The sequence below is a fragment of the Oncorhynchus mykiss genome, chromosome 2 (genome assembly GCF_057628025.1).
Source record: "Oncorhynchus mykiss isolate SJ-2025 chromosome 2, ASM5762802v1, whole genome shotgun sequence".
Classification (NCBI taxonomy): domain Eukaryota; kingdom Metazoa; phylum Chordata; class Actinopteri; order Salmoniformes; family Salmonidae; genus Oncorhynchus; species Oncorhynchus mykiss.
The window spans coordinates 49,615,856-49,639,348 of NC_143023.1; the positions used below are offsets into that span (position 1 = coordinate 49,615,856).

General features: G+C 43.6%; 1 protein-coding gene across 1 annotated transcript in view; it reads right to left on the reverse strand.

Moving 5' to 3' along the window:
* Positions 1-23,141, reverse strand: part of LOC149985130 (uncharacterized) — a 40,301-nt gene extending 17,160 nt beyond the window's left edge. The window contains exons 1-3 of the mRNA XM_090215098.1: positions 23,077-23,141; positions 22,828-22,977; positions 22,202-22,329 (exon numbers count right to left, since the gene is read on the reverse strand). Of these exons, the coding sequence (XP_090071224.1) occupies positions 22,202-22,329; positions 22,828-22,977; positions 23,077-23,141 (343 nt within the window). The remainder of the gene's footprint in view (positions 1-22,201; positions 22,330-22,827; positions 22,978-23,076) is intronic.
* Positions 23,142-23,493: the final 352 nt, after the last annotated feature.

Genomic DNA, 23,493 nt, shown 5'->3' on the forward strand with positions numbered 1-23,493 from the left:
GCATTTATACGGAGACTTGATTACACACAGGTGGATTGTATTTATCATCATATTTCTATGGCACGTTATTCAAGTGTCAGCCATTGTTGCCATTAATGCAGTTAGTGCTAGTTTGACCACCAGAGGGCATCTTTGAGAATAATTTGACTGTTTTTAATATTGTCTGTACTAGACAATTTAAAAACTTTGTTTGTAAGAACATAGTACATGGGACTGATTTTAAGACATTTTGGGACTGAAATGTAGCTTAATTTGCTTAATATAATGGTGTTTCTTTTCCAAGAAAAATGAAAAATGATATATCTCACAGACACCGCCTGATTTAGTAACACAAAACAAGGAATAGATGGAGGCAGATGCTACAGGAAGAGCCATGGATGTATAGCTGAGGGAAAGCTGGGAAGTATCTGTGCAACTACAGTACATTTTATTTAGTGTGAAGAAAATAGAAGAATAAAAAAGAGAGAAAAAGTTTTGATTACATGGGGTGAAGAGGTGAATGGCTTTCAAAAGTTGGCGCTGTACAACATGACCGGTCGGGAGTAGGCTACTAAGTGACTTTGAGTCACCCAAATGGAGATTCAGTGAAAATAAAAATCTCATTGTGTAACATCAGGAGAATGATGGGTGTGGAGTCAGGCGCAGAGAGCAGAAGTTTCACAGGAAAAAAACGCTTTAATGTCCACAGTAAACAGGAACAGGTACAAAAATGGGTGAAGCCAAAACACAGGCGCAGCACAACCCAAAGACCACTGTTACAAAACTGGACAGCGAAAACCCAAAATCAACAATACACCTCCTAACTCTGGAACAGGTAGCACCATAGATAGAAGCTGGTATTTACAGTCCTAACCCTGGAACAGGTAGCACTATAGATAGAAGCTTGTATTTACAGTCCTAACCCGGGAACAGGTAGCACCATAGATAGAAGCTGGTGGTTACAGTCCTAACCCTGGAACAGGTAGCACCATAGAGAGAAGATGGTGGTTATGGTCCTAACCCTTGAACAGGTAGCACCATAGAAAGAAGCTGGTGGTTACAGTCCTAAACCTGGAACAGGTAGCACCATAGATAGAAGCTGGTGGTTATGGTCCTAACCCTGGAACAGGTTGCACCATAGAAAGAAGCTGGTGGTTACAGTCCTAACCCCTGGAATGGGTAGCGCCATAGATAGAAGCTGGTGGTTGGGGTCCTAACCCTGGAACAGGTAGCACCATATATTGAAGCTGGTGGTTACAGTCCTCATTTGACAATACAACAATGAGTCTTGACGTATTATCGTTAATGTGATGTATATGTATTATGGATCCCTATTAGCTGCAGCCAAAGCAGCAGCTACTCTTCCTAGGGTCCAGAAAAATTAAGGCAGTTTATAAAATGTTCAAACTTTACAATACATTCACAGATTTCACAACACACTGTGTGCCCTCAGGCCCCTACTCCACCACTACCACATAACTACAGTACTAAATCCATGTGTATGTATTGTGCGTATGTTATCGTGTGTGTGTGTGTGTTTGCATGTGTTCGTGCCAATGTTTGTGTTGCTTCACAGTCCCCGCTGTTATGACATGCTATTTATCGAATAATTAACTATGTTTATAATTACGTGATTAATTTAACTCAGTAACCTGGGGTACCATGGGAAACGTTTGTTTAATGAGTTACCGTGTCCAGATTTACCTCAAAGATGATCAGAATATTGATTTCATAGCAGTCACTAATGAATTAATTTCCTCATCAGTCTCTGTCACGTTCGACATATGAAGGAGACCAAGGCGCAGGGTGGTATGCGTACATTCTCTTTATTAAAAGAATGAACACCGAACCTCGGTGGCGGCTCCGGTTCTGAACGCAGTCCCCGCTCCCTACACTGATCCCTCCGCTTCTGTGGAAATGGACTGTGGATCGTTGTCGGAGGAACCGGACCATGGATCATCGCCGGAGGCTCAGAACTGGGAACCACTGCTGGAGGATCTCGACTGCAGCTCGTCGCTGGAGGCCCCAGACTGGTGACCATCGCTGGAGACCGTCGCTGGGGACCGTCGCTGGGGACCTTCGCTGGAGGCCCCGGACTGGGGACCGTCGTTGGAGGCGCCGGACTGGGGACCGTCGCTGGAGGTTCCTGACTGTGGACCGTCGTTGGAGGTCCCGGACTGGGGACCGTCGTTGGAGGTTCCTGACTGTGGAGCGTTTTTGGAGGTTCCGGACTGGGGACCATCGTTAGAGGTTCCGGACTGGGGACCATCGTTAGAGGTTCCGGACTGTGGACTGTCGTTGGAGGGCCCGGACTGGAAACTGTCACCGGAAGCTCTGGACTGGGAACTGTCACCGGAAGCTCTGGACTGGGAACTGTCACCAGAAGCTCTGGACTAGGAACTGTCACCGGAAGCTCTGGACTGGGAACTGTCGCCGGAAGCTCTGGATTGTGAAGGTGCACTGGAGGTCTGATGCGAGGGACCGGTACAGGTGGCACCGGGCTGATGACACGCACCTCAGGGCTAGTGCGGGGAAGAGGCACAGGACTTACTGGACTGTGGATGCGCACTGGAGACCGGATGCGTGGGACCGGTACAGGTGGCACCGGGCTGATGACAGGCACCTCAGGGCGAGTGCGGAGAGAAGGCACAGGACGCACTGGACCGTGGAGGCGCACTGGAGACCTGGAGCGTAGAGCTGGCACAATGCGTCCTGGCTGGATGCTCACTTTAGCTCGATACATGCGGTGCGCTGGCACAGGACGCACTGGGCTGTGAAGGCATACTGGCAATACAGTACGTAGAGCCGGTGCAGGTCCTGGCTGGCTGCCCACTCTAGAGCGGCAAATGCGGGAAGCTGGAATAGAGCGCACCGGGCTATGAATGCGCACTGGAGACACCGTACGCATCACTGCATAACATGGTGCCTGACTAGTCACACGCTCCCCACGGTAAGCACGAGGAGTTGGCTCAGGTCTAAACCCTACCTCCGCCAATCTCCATGTGTCCCCCCCAAAAAAATATTTTGGGGCTGCCTCTCGTGCTTGCCTCGTTGGTAATACTCCTCGTAATGTCACCGTTCCGCTTTCGCTGCCTCAATTTCCTCCCTCGGAAGGCAATACTCCCCAGCCTGTGTCCATGGTCCTTTTTCCATCCAGATTCTCCTCCCAAGTCCATTCCTCCTGTACACGCTACTTGGTCCTTTTGTGGTGGGATCTTCTGTCATGTTCATCGTATAAAGGAGACCAAGGCGCAGTGTGGGATACGGACATTCTCTTTATTAAAAGAATGAACACTGAACAAACTAACAAAATAACAAACAAATTGTAAAGCTATACAATATAGTGCTGATAGGCATCTACACATAGACAAGATCCCACACCAGAAAGTGGGGAAAAAGGCCTGCCTAAATATGATCTCCAATCAGAGACAACGATAAACAGCTGTGTCTGATTGGGAACCATATTAGGCCAACATAGACATACAAAAACCCTAGATATACCAAAAACCTAAAGTACCCACCCTAGTCACACCCTAACCTAACCAAAATATATAGAAAACAGAGATATCTAAGGTCAGGGTGTGACAGTCTCATTCTGAACGTTGCATAATTTGTAAATCTGCACAAACCAGTTTCTCACTAATCATTCTGTAACACACAAATTGTGTTGATTATTTAAACTTTTTTAAAGATAATTCGTAAAAATCCAAATAACTTCACAGATCTTCATTGTAGGGTTTAAACACTGTTTCCCATGCTTCAATGAACCATAAACAATTAATGAACATGCACCTGACACTAACAGCTTACAGACGGTGGCAATTAAGGTCACAGTTATGAAAACTTAGGACACTAAGAGACCTCTCTACTGACTCTGAAAAACACCAAAAGAAAGATGCCAAGGGTCCCTGCTCATCTGCGTGAACGTACCTTAAGCATGCTGCAAGGAGGCATGAGGACTGCATATGTGGCCAGGGAAATAAATTGCAAAGTCCATACGTGAGACGCCTAAGACAGCGCTACATAGAAACAGTATGGACAGCTGATTGTCCTCGCAGTGGCACAGGATCGGTACATCTGAACATCACACCTGCGAGACAGGTACAGGATGGCAACCACAACTGCCCGAATTACACCAGGAATTAACAATCACTCCATCAGTGCTCAGACTGTCCGCAATAGGCTGAGAGAGGCTGGACTGAGGGCTTGTAGGCCTGTTGTAAGGCAGGTCCTCATCAGACATCATCGGCAACAACGTCGCCTATGGGCACAAACCCACCGTCACTGGACCAGACAGGACTGGCAAAAAGTGCTCTTCACTGACGAGTCGCGGTTTTGTCTCACCAGGGGTGATGGTCGGATTCGCATTTATCGTTGAAGGAATGAGCATTACACCGAGGTCCGTACTCTGGAGCGGGATCGATTTGGAGGTGGATGGTCCGTCATGGTCTGGGGCGGTGTGTCACAGCATCATCGGACTGAGCTTGTTGTCATTGCAGGCAATCTCAATGCTGTGCGTTACAGGGAAGACATCCTCCTCCCTCATGTGGTACCCTTCCTGCAGCCTCATCCTGACATGACCCTCCAACATGACAATGCCACCAGCCATACTGCTCGTTCTGTGCGTGATTTCATGCAAGACCATGGCTAGCGAAGAGCCCTGATCTTAATCCCATTGAGCACGTCTGGGACCTGTTGGATCGGAGGGGAGGGCTAGGGCCATTCCCCTCAGAAATGTCCGGGAACTTACATGTGCCTTTGTGGATGAGTGGGGTAACATCTCACAGAAAGAACTGGCAAATCTGGTGCAGTCCATGAGGAGGAGCTGATACCAGATACTGACTGTTACTTTTGAATTTTACCCCCTTTGTTCAGGGACACATTCCATTTCTGTTAGTCACATGTCTGTGGAACTTGTTCAGTTTATGTCTCTGTTGTTGAATCTTGTTATGTTCATACAAATATTTACACATGTTAAGTTTTCTGAAAATTAAGGCAGTTGACAGTGAGAGGATGTTTATTTTTTTGCTGAGTTTATTTACTAACAAGGTAAATTAAAACATAAGATATACATTGACAAATAGTCTAGGTTATTGGTTAGAACCTACAGTGGTTTCTCGTTTAAAAGTTGCATCATACTGCAGCACACCTTGCAGGCTGCTGCAACATTCTGTGTGCACGTTATCTAATTGTCAGACATTTTTCTGTTAATGCAAGTTAGTGCTGGTTTGACCACCAGAGGGCATGTTGGAGAAGCATTTTATAGTCTTACATATAGGCATTACTAGAGAATTTAAAACCTTTTAATAATAACATAGTATAATGGATTGATTTTAAGGAATTTGTCTTAATTAATTTGATTAATATTATGGTGTTTCTATTCCAAGAAAAATGAAAAACAAAGCCCTCAAGAGTTTCCGTTAGGATGGAATGGAAAATATGGCGCTGTACAACGTGACGGTTGGCAGTACAGTACTGGGCTATTTAGCTAAAGAATCCATGTGTCCTGCGGGCAGGACACGCTGGAGACAAGAAAAACAAAAAAACATCTTGTGTAAATTCAGACCGTTTTGTTCTCGGAGCGCACACTGGACGTTCGGGCCGAGGTGTAGGGTTGAGTAGGGTTCTGGCCTTACAACGGCTACATTGGCTAGCTTGGTAGCTACTTTCAGACACAACTGAGACCACTCTGACCATTTTATTCGTTCTAGCTGAGCTGGTTAGGCAGTTTTCCTGTTAACCAGAGCGTTGGAGAAATCGGAGTAGATAGCAAGAGCGAATTTACGAAAGCACCTGAATGTCCCACGAGAATGCACAACGACAATACCATTTAGCTATGCTAAGAATGACGGGAATAATCAAGTCAATAAAGATTGGCTAGTTAGATAGCCTATAGTTAATATACTGGCAAGTTTGATGTATAACTACTAACGTTAGGTAGATAGCTAACATACCGGTACACACTGCTCATATTTTGTAATAGAGCCCAAAACGGGTTTTTTTATTCCCCAAAAATATCTAGAGAACAACAAATGTATTAGAAACCAAAACTTTTGAGTTTGCCAATTTTTTGAGTTTGTCATTAGTCATTAGTCTAGAGCAGAGCGGTGTGTATTATTAGTCTAGAGCAGAGCGGTGTGTATCATTAGTCTAGAGCAGAGCGGTGTGTATCATCAGTCTAGAGCAGAGCGGTGTGTATCATCAGTCTAGAGCAGAGCGGTGTGTATCATCAGTCTAGAGCAGAGTGATGTGTATCATTAGTCTAGAGCAGAGCAGTGTGTATTATTAGTCTAGAGCAGAGAGGTGTGTATAATTAGTCTAGAGCAGAGTGGTGTGTATCATTAGTCTAGAGCAGAGAGGTGTGTATCATTAGTCTAGAGCAGAGAGGTGTGTATAATTAGTCTAGAGCAGAGTGGTGTGTATCATCAGTCTAGAGCAGAGCGGTGTGTATCATTAGTTTAGAGCAGAGCGGTGTGTATCATCAGTCTAGAGCAGAGCGGTGTGTATCATAAGTCTAGAGCAGAGCAGTGTGTATCATTAGTCTAGAGCAGAGCGGTGTGTATCATCAGTCTAGAGCAGAGCGGTGTGTATCATTAGTCTAGAGCAGAGCGGTGTGTATTATTAGTCTAGACCAGAGCGGTGTGTATCATTAGTCTAGAGCAGAGCGGTGTGTATCATCAGTCTAGAGCAGAGTGATGTGTATTATTAGTCTAGAGCAGAGCGGTGTGTATAATTAGTCTAGAGCAGAGCGGTGTGTATCATCAGTCTAGAGCAGAGCGATGTGTATTATTAGTCTAGAGCAGAGCGGTGTGTATAATTAGTCTAGAGCAGAGCGGTGAGTATTATTAGTCTAGAGCAGAGCGGTGGGTATAATTAGTCTAGAGCAGAGCGGTGTGTATTATTAGTCTAGAGCAGAGCGGTGTGTATCATCAGTCTAGAGCAGAGCGGTGTGTATTATTAGTCTAGAGCAGAGCGGTGTGTATCATTAGTCTAGAGCAGAGCGGTGTGTATCATTAGTCTAGAGCAGAGCAGTGTGTATCATTAGTCTAGAGCAGAGCAGTGTGTAGACCTCCCTGTATCTGCCCCTGTCTTCTTTCTGGAGCTCATGTGGCGTCACTATACTTTACATCTCTCAAATAAATTTTAAATTCAAGGGGCTTTATTGGCTAATGCGAAACTTATGTCTACATTGCCAAAGCAAGTGACATAAATAATAAACACAATTGAAATAAGCAATAGAAAATTAACAGTAAACATTACACTCACAAATGTTCCAAAATAAAGACATTTAAAATGTTGTTGTTTGGGTATATGGATTTTATAATGTCATATGTTTTTTCTCCAACACCACTTTCCATCAATTTGTATAGCAGACCCTCATGCCAAATTGAGTCAAAAGATTTTTTTTAAATCAACGAAGCATGAGAAGACTTAGCCTTTGTTTTTGTTTTGTTTGTTTGTCAGTTAGGGTGTGCAGGGTGAATACGTGGTCTGTCGTACTGTAATTTGGTAAAAAGCCAGTTTGACATTTGTTCAGTACGTTGTTTTTGCTAAGGAAAGTATGTCTATATATTATGTCTATATACAGTGTTGTAATGGTGTGCAAATAGTTAAAGTACAAAAGAGAAAATAAATAAACATATATATAGGTTAATTTCTCTGTAGGTGATGGCTTTGTTATGGAAGGTTTGGGAATCGTTTCCTTTTAGGTGGTTGTAGAATTGAATGGCTCTTTCTGGAAGTTGATCATTAGTGGGTATCGGCCTAACTCTGATCTTCATGCATTATTTGGTGTTTTACGTTGTACACAGGGGATATTGTTGCAGAATTCTGCATGCAGAGTCTCAATTTGGTTTTTGTCCCATTTTGTGAATTCTTGATTGGTGAGCGGACCCCAAACCTCACAACCATGAAGGGCAATCGGTTAAATAACTGATTCAAGTATTTTTAGCCATAACCTAATTGGTATGTCAAATGTAATGTTCCTTTTGATGGCATAGAAGGCCCTTCTTGCCTTGCTTTGTGGAAGTTACCGGTGGCGCTGATGTTTAGGCCGAGTTATGTATAGTTTTGTTGTGTGCTCTAGAGCAACAGTGTCTAGATGGAATTTGTATTCATGGTCCTAGCAACTGGACCTTTTTGGGAACACCATTATTTTTGTCTAACTGATATTTACTGCCACGAACAGGGAAAAAACACGTTCACCTCAAACATGCTCAAATGTCGCACAAAGAGCAGGCTGTACACTACTCGTCGTCGCCGGCTGGCTAATAAAGCCCAACTAATCACCAAAATACATAACAGGTGTAACCAATAAACAGACAAGGAGGGGGAGGAAAGAATCAGTGGCAGCTAGTAGACCGGCGACGACGACCGCCGAGCGCCACCCTAATGGGAAGGGGAGCCACCTTCGGTAGGAGTTGTGACAGATGCCTCATGATTGAGCAAGGCTCTGTTCAAGTAAAGTGTGATTTTGCTGTGATCTGATAGGGGTGTCTGAGGACTGACTGTGAAAGCTCTGAGAGACTCTGGGTTTAGGTCAGTTTTTTAAAAAAAATGTAAATTTATTTTACCTTTATTTAAACAGGTAGGCAAGTTGAGAACAAGTTCTCATTTACAATTGCGACCTGGCCAAGATAAAGCAAAGCAGTTCGACAGATACAACAACACAGAGTTACACATGGAGTAAAACAAACATACAGTCAATAATACAGTATAAACAAGTCTATATACAATGTGAGCAAATGAGGTGAGATAAGGGAGGTAAAGGCAAAAAGGCCATGGTGGCAAGGTAAATACAATATAGCAAGTAAAACACTGGAATGGTAGTTTTGCAATGGAAGAATGTGCAAAGTAGAAATAAAAATAATGGGGTGCAAAGGAGCAAAATAAATTAATTAATTAAATACAGTTGGGAAAGAGGTAGTTGTTAGGGCTAAATTATAGGTGGGCTATGTACAGGTGCAGTAATCTGTGAGCTGCTCTGACAGTTGGTGCTTAAAGCTAGTGAGGGAGATAAGTGTTTCCAGTTTCAGAGATTTTTGTAGTTCGTTCCAGTCATTGGCAGCAGAGAACTGGAAAGAGAGGCGGCCAAAGAAAGAATTGGTTTTGGGGGTGACTAGAGAGATATACCTGCTGGAGCGTGTGCTACAGGTGGGAGATGCTATGGTGACCAGCGAGCTGAGATAAGGGGGGACTTTACCTAGCAGGGTCTTGTAGATGACATGGAGCCAGTGGGTTTGGCGACGAGTATGAAGCGAGGGCCAGCCAACGAGAGCGTACAGGTCGCAATGGTGGGTAGTATATGGGGCTTTGGTGACAAAACGGATTGCACTGTGATAGACTGCATCCAATTTGTTGAGTAGGGTATTGGAGGCTATTTTGTAAATTACATCGCCAAAGTCGAGGATTGGTAGGATGGTCAGTTTTACAAGGGTATGTTTGGCAGCATGAGTGAAGGATGCTTTGTTGCGAAATAGGAAGCCAATTCTAGATTTAACTTTGGATTGGAGATGTTTGATATGGGTCTGGAAGGAGAGTTTACAGTCTAACCAGACACCTAAGTATTTGTAGTTGTTATTCTAAGTCAGAGCCGTCCAGAGTAGTGATGTTGGACAGGCGGGCAGGTGCAGGTAGCGATCGGTTGAAGAGCATGCATTTAGTTTTACTTGTATTTAAGAGCAATTGGAGGCCACGGAAGGAGAGTTGTATGGCATTGAAGCTTACCTGGAGGTTTGTTAACACAGTGTCCAAAGAAGGGCCAGAAAAATACAGAATGGTGTCGTCTGCATAGAGGTGGATCAGAGACTTACCAGCAGCAAGAGCGACATCATTGATGTATACAGAGAAGAGAGTCGGTCCAAGAATTGAACCCTGTGGCACCCCCATAGAGACTGCCAGAGTTCCGGACAGCAGACCCTCCTATTTGACACACTGAACTCTATCAGAGAAGTAGTTGGTGAACCAGGCGAGGCAATCATTTGAGAAACCAAGGCTGCCGAGTCTGCCGATGAGGTTGTGGTGATTGACAGAGTCGAAAGCCTTGGCCAGATCAATGAATACGGCTGCACAGTAATGTTTCTTATCGATGGCGGTTAAGATATCGTTTAGGACCTTGAGCGTGGCTGAGGTGCACCCATGACCAGCTCTGAAACCAGATTGCATAACAGAGAAGGAATGGTGAGATTCGAGAGGTAATTAAACTGTTCTGTGTTCCTTTTCTCCATCTCTGCCTGTCTTGTTGTACATGGAACCTGTCTCACATGCATTAATTAAAGAACCCTTAATGTCAGCTGCAAATTTTCAGATTTACACCACATAAACACAGCCATTTTCACTGGACTATCAAGCCCCTGTTGCTGCCAAATGTATTGTCACTAATACAGATGTGTTTCTTTTGAGCTTTCCAGATTCAGCAGGTGGAGGACCTGCTTTATCAGGAGGATAATCTGGAATCTGGAAACACTGAGAATGGGGTCATTATTCCTGACATCCCATGCCCCGTCTACTGAGAATCTTGCTGTGCTGCAACATCAAGTGAACCCTACCACTGACTCCTCATCTTTTGGTCAGGACATATATATGCAACGTCTTCGATTAGTTATGAGCATCCAGCCTTTTTAGGTGCAGTCCTCCCACACTATGTAGGATATTGTTTTAGCCCCAGTGCCACAATTGATAATTGCAAATGTTTTATTTTTTGGAGGAGGGTGAAGGATAGCAGGCCCAGCTGTCAAAGTGAGAGAGTAGGCTATTCTGGATAGAGCAGGTACTTTTGTGCAGTCTATTTCTTGTGAGGTTTTCTGTCCTCAGATGCAGAGAGCTGTGAGAACCTGTCTGCAGATTAAGAGGTCCTAATGAAGAGCAGCGGTTCTAAGTCCTGGTCCAGGAGACTCAAAGGGTTGCACATTTTTGCCTTGGCACTACACAGCTGATTCAAATGATCAAGTCATTATCAAGCTTCAAGTGGTATTTATGTATTCATTTGTGACGCTATCTTTGATATGATCCGGCTATTGTCACATTCTACACATGCACATGTTATCGTGAAGGAAGTATTGTTAAAGAGATGCTTTACATTGAAATACAGATAGAGATGTAGTAGCCCCAGAGTTAATTATCCAAGGTCAGTTTTGAATTTCACCTCCTGATGATTATGATGACTGAATAAAAAAACAAAGCTTAATCTTGCTCTCATTTATGTATTTTATAACACCTGGATAATGAACTTATTTCATTATAGTGATTCACATTCGCCACTGGTTGAAATTAAGTATCTAATTGAAATATTACACCTATCCTGTGTCCTCAGATTAATGCAGAAGGAGGGAGGTAGATATGCATAGTTTAGGAAGTGGAGTGTACTGTTTTTCTTTCTGTATTATTGACTTACAAATCAGCCTTTAATGTGTAATCATTGATGTCCCAGGAGCAGGAGTGGTAAAGACTGTTGAAGTGTATAATTGTAATACATGCACGCAGACAGAGCATCATTCAAATAATGGCATTTGATACACCTGGTATTGGATATGACTGAAAAAGAATGTCTCACAAAGATTCATACCTGAAACGCACCTTTATTTTCCAAGGAAGAGTACATAATCAATTAACATATTCAATGTACAGGCTACAATGTCGGGATCTCATGCGTGGTAATAACTACAGTACATGTATATAGGACTTGCATCCTTGGCACAATAAAGATTTAATATTTTACTCAATCCATAGGGTTCAATAATACCATTCAGACTTGAAGTCGATACAACAACTATGATAGCTGAGAATCATAGATTGTTATGAATATTAATTCAGAACCTAAAGTTTTAGGGTCCATACACAGATCGGCTACATACTGTAGCTAGCTACACATCGATAGGTATACAGTTCTTTTTATCCTCCACTACACAATAAGCAAATAAATAGTTAGCTAGCTATGTTACTTCAGCTGCATTGCATGGCAAATATAAACAAGGCATGCTAACACAATTGTAAATTACATTTGCAGTAAATGCTTTAGATAGCTAGATTCTTCACATTCACTGTTTCACAAGACGACAGTCTGGTTTGATGGTTTTCTCAGGAGTCCCTAAAACATTAAACAACACGAATTACACATTCATACTCATGTCACAACACTAGCTAGCTAGCTGGCTAATGTTAGTAAGTCCCGCAGTGTAAGCTCGCAATTTATAAAGCAGGATCCACTGTAATACAATGGCAACAGGTCCCTAGTGGACCAATACAATATGACACGTGTTACACAATATGGAGAAAAGAGAGAGAAAAGCAAGACAGTAAAGCCACACTTGGATACATTTGTAAACTACGCTTAGTTTATTCCTAACTTCTAACTCCTTGCCCCGAACTGCCGCTCTTATCGGTCAGAATTGTAATGCAACACTTACGTGTTGAAGGTGTAAGTCTCTGATTGTCCACAAGGTGTCACAATGTCCTTTCTCTTAGTTGTCCGTTTCCTTGCACCCGTTCTGTGACAGTTGTCTTCTCAGGGCGGCTAATCAGCTGTGTCGACACACCCAGGGTTGGTAAGAGGGCCGTGTAGACAACCGGTGACATGAAAATTATAACCGGGTGGTCCTGCTTAATAAATTCACCTTTCTAGATACTATACTTAGAATAGCTACTCCACCATAAACTTGATTGATCAGAGGCTTTCTTTGTCTTCAACCTTGTGTTGCGTTTCGGGGTCATGGCTAGTCGTAGACCACGGCTGCAGCGCGTGGTAAACTTAGTCTGATATGTACATTCTTAACTTGCATGTTTTATTCCCTAGAGTAGAAAGGTGCGTATCCGTCTTTATGACACGCTCTCTGGGTTCCCTGAGGTGTAGCTAGTTACAAGGCAGGGTATTCGGATTTACTATGATCTCTTTTAGACAATATCACAGTCTTATCGTCACCAAAACATTCTCTTTCATCTGGATTTTCTCTATACCATATAAGGTATGTAAGCATCACATATACATTATGAAAACTCTTCACGTTACAATGTTATCATTATAACATCCCCATTTAACTTTTAATAACATAAAATAGACATTCATTTTCATATTCCATCCATCATTGTTACCACCATTTTGTCTGATGTAATATATTGTCCCAAAGTCCATTAATTTGATGTTCTCTGTGGGAGTGAGAGATATCTCTGTAGAACTGTGATCCACTGTAACCTGATCCTCACAGGCCAGTCATGACAGTCCCCCTCTGGTGGGTTCAACTTGGAAGGATCCTGCAAGTTGCAACCCACCATAAGAAGGACCATCAGATGTCCTGGTTTGTGGGTTATCGTAGCAGTCCTCCCGTGGTGATTTAACCTGGTATGATTTATGCAAGCTGCAGACCACCACCACAATGGCCAGGGGAGGTCCGGCTTTGGCTCTGCGTTTCGGCCCGTCATCTGGTTGTCTCGGCTAGTGGATCTACATAGGTAGTAACTTAGGCAGACGTTAATAACGCACAACCCTCACTGGTGGTTGTATGGGAACTTGTCTATGGCTATCACTTCCTAAGTGTCAAAGGAAATGAAACAAAAGTGAATAAAAACAAAATCATCTATTTTGGACTATGTTCTAAATACGCCCAAGGTCTTGGCTAAATGACTCTATCATTGCATTGTCTCCAATGTCATATCTAGGGCAATCCTACTTGAAGGTGGATAGTTAAATGGCACACTGAATGACAAAGCTTACATTGGGGACACTACAGGGCTGTCTTAAGAAACTCTGGAGAGGAGTCTGGGGATGCTGTGGATGGGCCCCCTGATGGGGTTTTAGGATCAATTGCCAACTTTCTGATAATCGGGATCGCTTCTGTCCCACTGGTGATCCTACTATAAGACCTCATTAGGTCTTCCTTTGTGTGTGCGCCTGTGTACGTAGAAGGTGGACACGCCAAGGGAAATAAGACCAAGGATCATGGTAACAGTCAGGATACTGTCTGGCACCGTCCAAGAGCGGGTGACAGACCAATCTTTTGGCTTGTAGTCAGTCGGGTCAACTAAAAGTGCCTCATCCAGTACGCTAAGATCAACAGTCATTGGTCCCTCGTACTGGATTTGGTTTTGAATGGCTCGTGGTAGCTCAAGGGAACGCTTAGCAAAAGTGTCAGGCATTTAAATCTCTGTGTCTATCCTGTCGTCGGGAAGTCGGTAGAGAGCAAGGTCGTCTATGTGAATAATCGCCCTCTCTGGTACCTTCCCAACCAGACTGTTTTTGTTGAGGTTCAGTTGGGTGGTTGAGTCATGCCGTTGGTAAGTCATAGTGGCGGACGCAAACCTCAACTTGTGTGGTGGTGACCCCATCCCTTGCTGTTAGTTTGGATTTACAGCATTCTTCGCAGGTGATAGGCTTAAGACAACAAAGATGCTCAGTGTTATCCCTGATGAACGGTTTGCTAAGACAGAGGTAGTGGACGTCTTTGGTTAGAGTACTCATTAACAGGTTAGGGGTGAGATAGAAATCTGGATTGTTTTCCTGATAAGCTACGACTGGGGGTGTGGAAATTTTCACGTGGGTACAGTCGCGCCAAAATCCTACATTTAGAACGGTTTTCAATCTATAGATATTCTCCAGTTCAACAACCAGCAGCGCCAGTAAAAATCTCACTTCATTACGATCAACATCAACGTATATTGGGGCCAAATATGACCATAGGCCAAATGTGACTGTCGTGGCCTTATCGTGGTTGTGGTAGCTGAGGTCAATATGTTGTGCACCATTGCGAGGGGCATTAGATATGAGGGGCTTCTATTCATGGCCAAGTGGTCAATAGAAGAGCTAACTTCGCATTCAAAATCCTCCAAAATCAAACCAATTGGACATGAGCATAGTCATGGTTCATGACCTCTACTAGCTTTCCTACCGACAGGAGTTTTTTTTTTTTAAACTCTGTTTATTAAGTTTTGAACATACACACACACAGAGAAGACAAAGCAATATAAATAATATACTCAACTAGAAAAAAAATACAAATAAAAATACAAATAAAAAAATAGCTTTAAAGATACCATACTTTAGACAAGTTAAACACACCAGGCAGAAGGCTACAGAGGTTAAAGGGCCATCTATAGTACAGGGACATAGCAAACACCTCACCATTGTTCCTGTAAACAGTCAAGGGATAAGGGTGGAGAAATGCAACCACTCACAGAGAGTCATGGCCACAGACCGACCATCCACTGGACAAAAAGAAAAGTTTACAATGCTTTAAAATAAAAAAATAAAATGATTATTCATGTAGGTGTGAACAAAATGTAAAAATAACTGGGAAAAACAAGCTCACACTTCAGTCTCTGCCTGGGCAAGATGAACAAGGCATCTGCGGACAACAATCAATAAGCGCATGGCCCTTAATGCCCCCCCAGCAAAAACACAGAGAGAAGCTCCTCCAACCCTTAAGTCACAAACTTATTTTAGTATTAATTGGAATGCCATCAGAGGATGGACTGTTTAAAGTAAGACCGGAATGGAGCCCAAGCCTCATCGAACAGTTTGGGGTTCCCACGTGAATTGAATTAAAAATGTTCTAGTTTCAGAGAGCACAACACATCCCTCACCCAATATTTATAAGATGGGGGAGCTGCCATCTTCTAGTTATGTAGTATTAGCCGTCTAGCTAAAAGAGTTGTATAAGCAACAGTGTCCAACTGGATTCTTGATAGGGGGGTACCCATGGGCAATACTCCAAAAAGGGCTGTAAGGGGAGACGGATCTATAACAGTGTCATATATATCAGAGAAACATTTAAATATTAATTCCCAGAAACCTGACAGTTTATGACAGCCCGAAAACATATGCAACAGTGTGGCTGGTTCCACCTTACATCTGACACAGGTAGGATCAAAATCAGAGAATATTCTTCCAAGTTTGGCCCCCGACCAGTGGATACGGTGAACCACCTTGAATTGAATGAGGCTGTGTCTAGTGCTAAAAGAGGACGAGTGCACCCTATGCAGCACAGATTCCCAGGCGTCTTCCCCAAGTTCCTCCCCCAAATCCTTTTCCCATCGAGTCTTTAAAGGCACCAAAGAAGGGTTCTGTAAGTCATTAATGATTGCATATACATCTGAAATTGCGCCCCTAGGAAGCTTGTTCAGCTCCAAGATGCTCTCTATAGCTGTATTTGCAGGCCTATTGGGAAATCCAGGTGTGTTAGCCCTGACAAAGTTTCTAGTCTGGAGATAGCGGAAAAAGTGGGATTGGGGGAGATTGAACTTTTCCTGCAGCTGAGAAAAAGAGGCAAATGTATCATCAAAGAATAATTGGGCTAGCGAGGAAAGGCCTAGTGAGTGCCAAATGCCAAAAGCCCCATCATTCAAAGATGGAGGAAATTAAATGTTCTGATTGATTGGGCCTGATAGAGAAAAGCCTCGGAGGCTAAAGGCTAAACGGAACTGATTCCAAATTTTAAGAGACTGCTTTACAATTGGGTTGGCACACCTTTTGCCTAGGGACCCTGGGAGAGACGAGCACAGCACAGAGGAAAGTGCTGCAGGTTTACACGATTCAGACTCCATCTGGACCCAGACTGGTCTAGGGCCAGTAGGATCAGTCTGCAGCCAGTACAGAACGGCTCTGAAATTTGCAGCCCAGTAGTATGTCTGAAAATTTGGTAGAGCTAAACCCCCCAATGACCTAGGCTTCTGTAAATGTTTTCTACCAATCCGTGGTACCTTGCCATCCCAAATAAAATGCATGAATGTTTGATCCAGTGAAATAAAAAAAGATTTTGGAATAAAAATGGGTAAACATTGAAATAAATATAAAAATTTGGGCAACACATTCATTTTAATGACATTAATCCTTCCAATAAGCAAAAGGGGTAGCGAATTCCAAAAAGTAAAAGATTGTTTCAATCTGTCTGCTAGAGCAACAAAGTTTTCCTGAAACAAATTTGAATATTTCCTCGTCACTTTTACTCCCAAGTAAGTGAATTGATCCCGGACAATCCTAAACTGAGAACTTGTGAAAGAGAACTTTAAAGCAGCCTTGTTTACTGGAAAAAGCTCACTCTTGCCTAGATTCAGCTTGTACCCTGAGATTGATCCAAACTTTTTAAGAACAGATAGGGCACGTGGCAATGAGGTATCGGGGTTGGAGATAAACAAAAGGAGGTCGTCAGCATATAGCGAGACTTTCTGCTCCCAGCCCGCCCTGATTATGCCTTGAATGGCATCATTAGAGCGTAGTGCAATGGCGAGAGGCTCGATTGCCAAAGCAAACAACAAGGGGGAGAGTGGGTAACTCTGTCTGGATCTGCGGTGCAAGGGAAAATAGTCAGAGGACAAGTTATTAGTCCGTACCGAAGCCATGGGGGAAAAATAAATAATCTTTATCCACGCAATCAATTTGTGGCCAAAGCCAAATCTATAAAGGGCAGCTGTTAGGTAATCCCTCTCAACGCGGTCAAACGCTTTTTCGGCAAGTGAGTCAAGTCAAGTGAGACCACCAACTCCGGGTCCTCCGACGCTGGGGAGTACAGTATATTCATAAGGCGCCTAATATTGAAAAATAAATGCCTATTTCTCACAAAGACAGTCTGGTCAGAGTGTATTACTTGGTGCAGCAAGCCTTCCATACGGATGGCTAAAAGCTTAGCTAGGATTTTGTAATCACAGTTTAAAAGCGAGATTGGGCTATAGGATCCACATTCCAGGGGGTCTTTGTTTTTCTTTAGTAGTAATGAAATTGAAGCCTGATAAAGACTAGGCAGTAGCTTTGAAGTATTGAGGCACTCTGCAAATAGTCGAGACAAGAATGGGCAAAGCAGACCAGAAAACGTCCTGTAAATTTCGGTTGGAAAACCGTCCGACCCGGTGATTTACCACTTTTCATTGCGGACACTGCTGTTGCAATCTCCTCAAGCGTAAATTCTTCTTCTAGACAGTCATGGGAGTCTGTATCAATTGAAGGCATATTCAAGCCATTAAAGAAGGAGTCAATCAACAAGGGGTCTTGAGGGGATTCAGAGGTGTATAGCGCAGAGTAAAATTGTTTAAATTTATCATTGATCTCTTTATGTATAACTGTGGTGGCACCAGACGGGGTCCTTATTTGTGGGATTAAACGTGAGGCCTCAGATTTACGGATCTGATGCGCAAGGAGTTTACTGGCCTTGTCGCCTTGTTCATAGACTTTGTATCGAGCTCGCAAGAGTAACTGTTCAGCTTGCCTGGTAGAAAGCTCATCAAATTCAGATTGGAGTAGTTGGCGCTCTTTATGCAGATCAGAGGAAGGATCCGTAGCATACTTCTCATCCAATGTGGCTATGGACTCGCTCAGGTCCCGAAGTCGCTGGGAGCGAACTCTGTTTTGGTTGGCTGTATAAGAAATCATTTGGCCATGTAGGTATGCTTTGAGAGACTCCCATTTGGCAGAGCAGGACATACAGTGCCTTGCGAAAGTATTCGGCCCCCTTGAACTTTGCGACCTTTTGCCACATTTCAGGCTTCAAACATAAAGATATAAAACTGTATTTTTTTGTGAAGAATCAACAACAAGTGGGACACAATCATGAAGTGGAACGACATTTATTGGATATTTCAAACTTTCAAAAACTGAAAAATTTGGCGTGCAAAATTATTCAGCCCCTTTACTTTCAGTGCAGCAAACTCTCTCCAGAAGTTCAGTGAGGATCTCTGAATGATCCAATGTTGACCTAAATGACTAATGATGATAAATACAATCCACCTGTGTGTAATCAAGTCTCCGTATGAATGCACCTGAACTGTGATAGTCTCAGAGGTCCGTTAAAAGCGCAGAGAGCATCATGAAGAACAAGGAACACACCAGGCAGGTCCGAGATACTGTTGTGAAGAAGTTTAAAGCCGGATTTGGATACAATATGATTTCCCAAGCTTTAAACATCCCAAGGAGCACTGTGCAAGCAATAATATTGAAATGGAAGGAGTATCAGACCACTGCAAATCTAGCAAGACCTGCCGTCCCTCTAAACTTTCAGCTCATACAAGGAGAAGACTGATCAGAGATGCAGCCAAGAGGCCCATGATCACTCTGGATGAACTGCAGAGATCTACAGCTGAGGTGGGAGACTCTGTCCATAGGACAACAATCAGTCGTATATTGCACAAATCTGGCCTTTATAGAAGAGTGGCAAGAAGAAAGCCATTTCTTAAAGATATCCATAAAAAGTGTTGTTCAACTGGCAGCTTCATTAAATAGCACACGCAAAACACCAGTCTCAACATCAACAGTGAAGAGGTGACTCCGGGATGATGGTCTTCTAGGCATTGTATATAGATATATATATTTAACCAAAAATTGTGGGGGATTGGAAATTATGCAGACAATTGATGGTAGCAACAATCTATCCGCAATATACATTTATCCACCCCATAAAAAAAGGGGTCAGCCACTGACAGTAGCTGTAGAACCTATGCATGGAAACCAGGATATGGTTCGGCGACATCGTTCAGGTCTCTATCAGGTGGTGACGACAAGTCAATGGTGGGGGAGTCATCGGCTGTTACCTCACATGCAGGAGGAGATGTGGTATCGTCTTCAGTGACGATGGAGTATATCAACAGCTCGTTGTCAGAATCGACATCTAGCCTGAACGTCGATGTGTTGTCAAGTGGCAATATGGGAGTTATTGCGATTGCCTTTGACAGACCAGTAAAAAGCGTTCCACCCTCGCCACATAGGTCTAGGGAGGACGGAAGAGGCACAATCACGGGAACAACAAGTTCAAAACAACAAGTTAATCAATCAATGTTCCTTGCTGAGTGTGCTGAGGAATGGAAATATCTGCTTGAGTTATATTCTGTACCAAGAGGTAAGTGCATCTAGCGTTTAGTTCCAACAGCGGGTTACCATTGATAGTTAGCCCCAATGCGAATAGTCGCGGAGAGGGTTGGAAGAATGCAGTGGTACCTTCCCTCCGGTAGCTGGGCACCAAGTTCAGTCTTACTGAAACCTCTGTGGTTCTTTCAGGAATAGTCTGCCCGGATGCCATATGCACCAGGTCGAAAGACAAGGCGTGTTAGTCTGGCTGTGCCTAAGACCAAAGAACTTGGTGTAGAGTATTGAGTTTAACACGCAGAGGTTTGCAACAACCAGTAGGTAGTGAGATACCTCCTTGGTTCCAATGTGGAGTGATAGCGTACACACCCCTATAGCGGTGAGTGTCATCTGGGGAGTCGTTCCCAGTGGAAATCTCTAAGTTTTCAGAACAAGGAGATTGCAGATAGCCGTTTTTGAAATTGCGTTGAACATTTCCAAACTGATTGCGGATTTTTCCGAGCAGGTTGCCAGTATGGCATCCTCAATCATAGGTGGCATGTGCGTAAACCGCACTATCAGAGGAGGGCGGTATGTGTCAACTGGTGAATCACCCAAGCCAATGGCGGACTCATGACCAAGTTCACCGGGGTTACGTCAGTTGATGATGTTGAACCCACGTTGTTGCAAAATGTATGACATGTTGCCTTTGAAGAATGTTGTGAAGTCAACAGAGTTGGCATAGTTATTTGTGACCAGACTTGGTTTGGTTTTCCAATTCATTAGTGGTACCAAACTTTCAATTAAATCAATCCCAATCAGCACCCGTTTGTTGTCAATGCTAGTCATCGACACAGGGTGGATCAGTGATATGCTGTTGCAGTTGAGTTTAAGTAGGAGACACTTGGTTAGAGGAGAGGTAGCTTGAGTGAAACCTCGAAGTTCAGTGTCGCAACGTTCTGTTTTCAACCAACGTTTGGCTGGGTCCACTGCCCTTTTGAGTTCATCCAGCAAAGTTTCAGATATGAGGGAAATCGTTGATCCCGAATCTATCAGAGCATCACAGATCAAACAGTCCTCTGCTTTAAGGTATGGCCTGTTAGAGTTGGTTTTTCTCGCCATATCCTCAACAAAGCGGGTTGGTTATCTGTGTGGATTTTCAAGACAGATAACCCACCTCCGTGAGCGAGTGGTTCCTCTATCGGAATGGGAGATGAATCTGTTGCAACGCTGCTTACCTCGTGCGTCTCGACATCTGTATCAAAGTCTTTAGACAAATCTTGCGGGCTTGTGTCTCGAACGAGCGGTTCCTGGACAGGGATTTGAGTGAGGGCAGTGGTAATGAGAATGGTGTGAATTTCGGTGGACTCGCTCTCTGGCAATTTTACGCCTAGTCATGGTGATGTATCCTTGTCCTCTTTCTCAAATTTCTTCTGCTGCAGTAGATCTATCAGAGCTTCTATACTGTTTCGGTTAACGTTTAGATAGTTGTGCAACACTGTTGCCCTTGTTACACTTGTTACACTTGTGTCCTGACTCTTTGAGGGTTAGGTGCAGGGACATAGCGGCCAGGTCGTTCTCTACGGGACCTGTTTGGGTTGGTCTTCATAGCTATTGTTACTGCGGTGGTTATTGGTGTGGTGGTTACTTGGTAGCCACCCCTCTTGTGCGTCATCTTTTACTGCACCTGTCCCTGATGCCTCACCTTCCAATTGGAATGATTGTTCCCGCCCAAGCTCGAAAACTGAGCTGTCCGGGCTATTAGCCCGGCTTGCTTTCGAGGCTTCAAAGGCAGTGCTCGCAAGCTCTTGAAGTGCCGAGATTGGCAAACCAACGTGATCAGTAGAGCCCAAGTAGTTCATGAAATTGGGATACATGTTTGACAGAAACATTTGTTTGAATGGCAATAGCTCTTCCATTCCTGTTTCAGTGAGCATGGCATAGTAAGCTGAACAAAGCCTATGATAGTTGGCTTGTAGGTGTTCATTCCGAGCTTGTTTTTCATGGATCGCTAACAAGCAGTCATGTTTGCGAGTTGCAGAACCACTGAATTCTATTTCCAATGCCGTGGCAAGTTTAGCGTAATCATTTTGCACATGTTGCTGTTGTAAACGGATGAAACTTGGACATTTGCTTCAATAGGCAAAGCCTGTCGGTATTTGTTGCATTAGGGTGGCCATCCAAGGTGTCCTCTATGTCTGCTAAGAACGTCTCAGTGTCGTTTGAATTTCCTGAAATGGGGTCAAAGGTGCAGAGGTTTTTGACAATTTTGTCAAGGCGATCCCCGCGATATGCGTGGGGAGCATCTGCCCCCTCCTGTGGGGAATTGTGGGCCGAAAGGCCAAGATGAAAAGACAAGTTTTGGTTTTGTAGGCGAGGAGGTGCCATGTTACTCTGGGCCGAATGGCCAAGAAGAAAAGACTGAGGGACCCCTAAGAGAGGTGAAGTCTGAAATCTAATGTTGTTTACATTCCTTCATATCCCTGAGCTCCGGTTGTGAGCTAGGTTGCTCGGTTGGGTAGTCCTGCGATAGCGCGTGACTGTTCTGGAGTTCCTCCAGGAGGTACTCTGCTGCATCGCAGCATCCACCTGGGAGCCTGGGGGATTTATTTTCGACATGTGAGTTCAGCCTCATACTTATCTGTCAAGGTTTGCAGGGAGAGGTCTCAAGTGAGGAGCGATAGATTAAGTGATGCTATTTCCTCCTTTTGCTTAGAGGTCACATTTTCCAACTTTCTCACCTGGGCTTTCTCATCGTTCGTTAAATCTGTGACTTCAATGAGTTCCGCTGTTTTGTCATCCAACTTGGCCATTGTGTTCATTAACTGATCGTGTTTGGTCTGCAACATTTGGAATAGACCATTATTGCTTTGAGTGGTTTAATTCAAAACTGTTTGCAGGGCATCAAGTTGCTCACCCCTGTTTTTAGCTAGCTCGTCACATTCATCTAGATTTGCGTGGACTATTTATTTTTGTCTAAAACGAGTTGTTCCTGTAGAATACGGACTTGGTCAAGAGTTTGTTCACGTCCTTTGTCATAAGTGTTAGCCAGATGTTTAAACTTATCTGTTCTCAAATGCAGTTCCTCGGCTAACAGTAGCTTGTCTTTGTTGGCTTTTATCGACATCTTCCTGGTTCTCTCCACTAGTCCCTTCATCTCCACAGCTTCCTGCTCGTGCCTCTGCTGGGCACTGAGGTATTGGACCACTGTCCATCTCTGCTGGTGGGCGTAGTTTTGGGCTAAACTGGAGATAATTTTCACAAAACCTGTGCCTGATGGTCTATTTTGGAGAGCATCTGTCGCAATTTCTGCAGTCTTTTTGTATATGGCATCGAAAACTAACATTCTCAGCCCCTCGGCATAGTTGGGATTTGCATCGCTGCTGTGGTCAGCGATCAATCTTTCCATCTTATTAGCGGGGGAATGGGTGGCAACCCATCTGATAGCTCATTATTATGATTATCAGATATCAGATATTATTTAAATTTGGGTTTTGAGTTGGAAGCTGCACACACAATTTAAATCAGTTTATAGATGTCAATGAATCATCAATACTGGATCAGTAATGTGGGAGTTGGCTATTAATTGATTAATTAAATTTAATGATAAATCAAACCAGTATAGGCTATTTGGGAATGCAATTATAACTAACCTGCAAGCGTTGCTTTATCTAAGTTAATGTAGTAAAGTTTAAAATTATATCATACAGTGTAACCTGAATTATTCAAAAAACAATTACTGGTGATCCTTCACCACCAGA